At 36.8% G+C, this 4,530-nt stretch overlaps 2 protein-coding genes across 2 annotated transcripts; one reads left to right on the top strand and one right to left on the bottom strand.

Moving 5' to 3' along the window:
- The first annotated feature begins 204 nt into the window (after positions 1-204).
- On the top strand, positions 205-2,809 carry LOC128734545 (DNA repair and recombination protein RAD54B-like). Its single transcript, XM_053828800.1, has 2 exons — positions 205-2,642; positions 2,708-2,809. The coding sequence occupies exons 1-2, from the start codon at positions 297-299 to the stop codon at positions 2,807-2,809; spliced, it is 2,448 nt and encodes an 815-aa protein (XP_053684775.1). The 5' UTR covers positions 205-296.
- Positions 2,737-3,501, bottom strand: LOC128734547 (probable prefoldin subunit 4). The gene is made up of 3 exons (XM_053828801.1): positions 3,332-3,501; positions 3,042-3,263; positions 2,737-2,982 (listed from the first exon to the last, which is right to left on the bottom strand). The coding sequence occupies exons 1-3, from the start codon at positions 3,374-3,376 to the stop codon at positions 2,833-2,835; spliced, it is 417 nt and encodes a 138-aa protein (XP_053684776.1). The 5' UTR covers positions 3,377-3,501; the 3' UTR covers positions 2,737-2,832.
- Between the last annotated feature and the right edge of the window lie 1,029 nt (positions 3,502-4,530).

Raw genomic sequence — 4,530 nt, 5'->3', positions numbered from 1 at the left:
CCACCATACTTTTCTGGTCAAGCTTACCCCTAAAATGGTAGAATTTACCATGAAATTTTTCTGTGTGTGGACATGAGATTGTTTACCAAAAATACTAACACTTAACACCAATACATCCATACTGAAGAAGTTTGCAAATTTTTTTGAAAGTATCGATTCTCGTTTTATTTAAAATGCGACGAAGTTGCGCTCCTTCAATGAAACGTCCTTTGGTAGATAATGGTTCTGCGGATCAAATTTCAAAAAAAGCAGTACCAGCAGCTTCAATAGCACTAAATCCTGCAACAGATCCTATTATGTTAGAGTTGTTGAATAGTCCGGAGAATCATGCTCGAGCGTTAGAGACGTTAGCCAAGGCCCGAAAATCCAGCGCTATGAAGGAAGTGGTAAATCATTCATCGAGTGAAACAATTCGTTTTATTGTTGTGTGGGGTAAAATAACTACCCGCAAACACAAAACATGGGAAGGAGATGGAACGTTAGAACTGGTAGGACGGTGTGCAACCTTAAAAGATGACAACGAAAAAATCATTACCTCAGCTAACGGAATCAAACTAGAAGAACTGAAGGAGGGCTGTCGGCTGATTGTTGGTTCGAAAGAAGTAGAAATTATAGAACGGATAGTTAGCTCTGATAGAGGTCTGAATGAAACTTCAAAAATGAATCAGTCGCCGGCCATCCCCACTTGTACAACTTTTAGACCTCCAAAAATACTCGAAAACAGCAGTTCTATGGGTAACAAAAATCCAATCACCTTTAAGCGTGTAGGCGCGAAAACAGAGGAGATTCCAGATGATTTCATTCCGCTATTAATGCAGCCTCCGAATTTTGAGCATCAATGGAAACATAATAGAAACAAGGTTGCAATATCAGAAGTCGTGGTTCCATATTGCTTGGCCAAGCATTTGCGGCCTCATCAGCGAGACGGGGTCAACTTTTTATACAATTGCCTCATGGGATTTACATTGCAAGAACGTGAATGGTATGGAGCAATCTTGGCCGATGAGATGGGCTTAGGTAAAACGTTGCAATGCATTTCTACTATATACACTATGTTGAAACTAGGTCCCTATGGTCAACCTTTAATTAAACGAGTTTTAATAGTTACCCCTAGTAGCTTAGTAGAGAATTGGAACCTGGAATTTTCTAAGTGGTTGGACACGGAGAGAATTTTCACTTTTATAGTAGGACCCAATAATAAATTGAGAAAATATGTGCAGTCACCTCATATACCAATTCTAATAATTTCTTATGAAAAGTTAACTAAGCAAATAGCCGAATTGGAGCCAGTCAAATTTGATTTAATAGTATGTGATGAAGGACATCGACTTAAAAACGACACAATTAGAGCCTTTTCCGTGTTAGACAGTATTGATTGCAATCGTAGAATTCTACTGACAGGAACACCGATCCAAAATGATTTACAGGAGTTTTATTCTTTGATAAATTTTGTAAATCCTGGACTGCTAGGATCATACATTGATTTCAGAACCAAATATGAAAATCCTATTGTACAATTGCAACAACCAAATATTACATCAGAATTGGAAGAACAAGGCAAGACTCGTCTTGATGAATTGAACCAAATAACCTCGGCCTTTGTGCTTCGCCGTACACAAGAAATTAACAATAAATACTTGCCGGAAAAGCAAGAATTGGTTATATTTGTCCGTCCTTCTGTGCTCCAACAAAGACTATTGCATATAGCGTTGGAATTCTACAATCAACCTGAAAAATCTGTAATGCCCTTGCAGCTGATTACTATTCTCAAAAAGATATGCAATCATCCGTCGCTTATTACAACTTACAAAGATAACGAGCCAGATTCACTGAATGAATTCCTGAAACAACAGTTACCTCCGTGGACTGACATGAGTCCGGACGATTCTGGAAAGGTTGGCGTACTTGAAAACCTACTGGAAAGATTACTCGAACATAGAGAGAAAGTCGTTATTGTTTCTTATTACAGTAAGACATTAGACATGATAATGGGACTCTGTGAACATTATAACTACAAATTTTGTCGACTTGATGGATCCACACCAGCTAATGATAGACATAAAATTGTGTCCAGTTTCAACAGTCCATCGGATACTTTTATATTTCTCTTGAGTGCAAAAGCTGGTGGAGCAGGGCTTAACCTAATAGGTGCCTCTCGACTGGTGTTGTTCGATAACGACTGGAATCCAGCAAGCGATTTACAAGCAATGTCTCGAATTTGGCGTGATGGTCAAAGACGGCCAGTATATATTTATCGTCTCATTACTGCGTTTACTATCGAGGAAAAAATATACCAACGACAAATCTCAAAAACTTCTCTGAGTGGTACTGTTGTAGACCAAAAACTAAATCTTAGTAATCTGAAATTCTCAGATGACGAGTTGAAAGATTTATTCTCGTACTCAGAAAGTTGCTGTGATAGTGATTGTCTCACTCATCAGCTACTTGCGTGCATTTGTAAAGGATCAGGGGATACACCTGAGGCCTTTGAAACTAACCAAGACTGTAACGATTCATTGAAAAGCCGATTTCAAATACAAATAAACAAAACAAGCGCAGTCAAACAGCAACGATCAATGAAGATGCAAGAGTTGATGCGTTGGGAGCATTATAGAAACCCTATTCAAGTCAACGTTTTAGAGGTATGGAACATAAAATTGTAAAATGATACCTATCAACTTTTTGATGAAATTTTCTTTTTCAACAGGAATTGTTACTAGTTGACAGCTTGGATGATATTGTGTTCTTGTTTCGCAACCGACTTAACAAGCCCATTGAAACGACACACATGAATAAAGAGAATAAATAGCACAAAAGTTACTAGTACAAAATCTATTCGTCGTTTTCAAGATAAATGTTACTTCCGAATCTTCCGTACAGATGTGCTTTCAGCTCACTCATTTTTTCCTGAATTTCCTTTGACAGCTTTTGAATGTTTTCAATTTCCTGCTTTTTCTTTTTCTTTACTTCGGCGAGTAATTCCTAGTGGGGTACAAAATTAGAATTTATCATACATGATAATAAGAAAATGTGTTACTAACCTGTGTTCTAGGCAAATTGTGCGATATGAACACTTCGCCAATTAGAAATGGAATCTGCATGTCGTCATCGAGAAGTTCGATCTCATCACCCGCTTCTTCCAAATTTTTTAGCTCGTTTTGCTTTATTTTCAGTTCCTCTTTAAGATCTTCGACTTTGGCATTGTAATTAGCGAATTTATTGATCTTCATTTGATCATCAAAGGTGATGTGAACATCTGAATCCTTTTTCGTTCAACGTAGGAGACTTTGTTAGACTTTGACTAATAATAATATCACTGGCAAATACCTACCGGTTGAAATGTTCCCTTATTTTTGTTTTCTGACTTGGAACCCATGCTGAAGTCGAGTATATAATTAAAATAATAACTTATTAACCGTATTTGAGCTTATAAAATTCCGAACTGGGACTTATAGAGACTTTAAAACAGGCCGATCCAGAGTGAGGTGCGTGCAGGTGAGGAGAAATAAACGTCAAATCCCACTGCACTCTGTCAGAAAAGTGCTTAACAAAAAATTGAAAATTACACACAGAAAAATTTCATGGTAAATTCTACCATTTTAGGGGTAAGCTTGACCAGAAAAGTATGGTGGTTTTCAACCGACTGGGAAAACTGGTCTAGACAACATTTTCATGGTTATTTCGACTATAAGCTTGAACAATACACGCATGGTACGGTTGACCACGCATAGTAGGCATAACTATAATCTGTATACCATAAAATTGTCATCATTACAATGCTTTAGTTATCTTAACCACTTTTTGTATAGTTTTACTGACAAGAAAATAGTCATCTTGGACAAAAAAATAAACGGAACTAGCTGGTTGCAGTGACAATTTTATGGTAAAAATGACCATGTATGGTTGGGACAACTATAATTTAAAACTATACAATTGTCATCATGACAATGGTTTTGTTATCATGACCAGGTTTTGTATGATATTGCTGACAAGAAAATAGTCATCTTAAACACGCAATGAACGGGACGAGTTGGTTGTCGTGACAATTTCGTGGTAAAAATGACGTTATTAACTATTGTTGAAATAACCATGAACGTAGTCATCTCAACTATAAATTTTATAGTTTTTATAATCATTCACGTTATACTTACTCCGAATGAATCAAACGAATCTTTTGCAATAAATGAATGTGGTGCACCTGCAGGTATACTTGCAGAGAAACTTTCAAGTATACTTGCAGATGCACCACATTCAATTATTGCAAAAGATTCATATGATTCTTTCGAAGTAAGCATAATGTGAACGGTAATATATAAATAAATTAGACGGATTTCTCATTATTTCACAATCCAAATAACAAACAATCGGTTATGTCTATACATATATATCGTAGATTACTATAATTTTAACAGGAATTTTACGTACGTTTTTGGTGTGGCTCTGCAGTGTAGGTTTGCTGACTGTGGTTACCTGCATTCCGAGTATAGATTCATCCGCGGCTAAAACCACAATTTGCGATGTTCAGCCTGC

The sequence above is a fragment of the Sabethes cyaneus genome, chromosome 2, assembly GCF_943734655.1.
Source record: "Sabethes cyaneus chromosome 2, idSabCyanKW18_F2, whole genome shotgun sequence".
In the NCBI taxonomy this organism is placed as follows: Eukaryota; Metazoa; Arthropoda; class Insecta; order Diptera; family Culicidae; genus Sabethes; species Sabethes cyaneus.
This window is presented reverse-complemented; position numbering and strand designations above follow the sequence as displayed.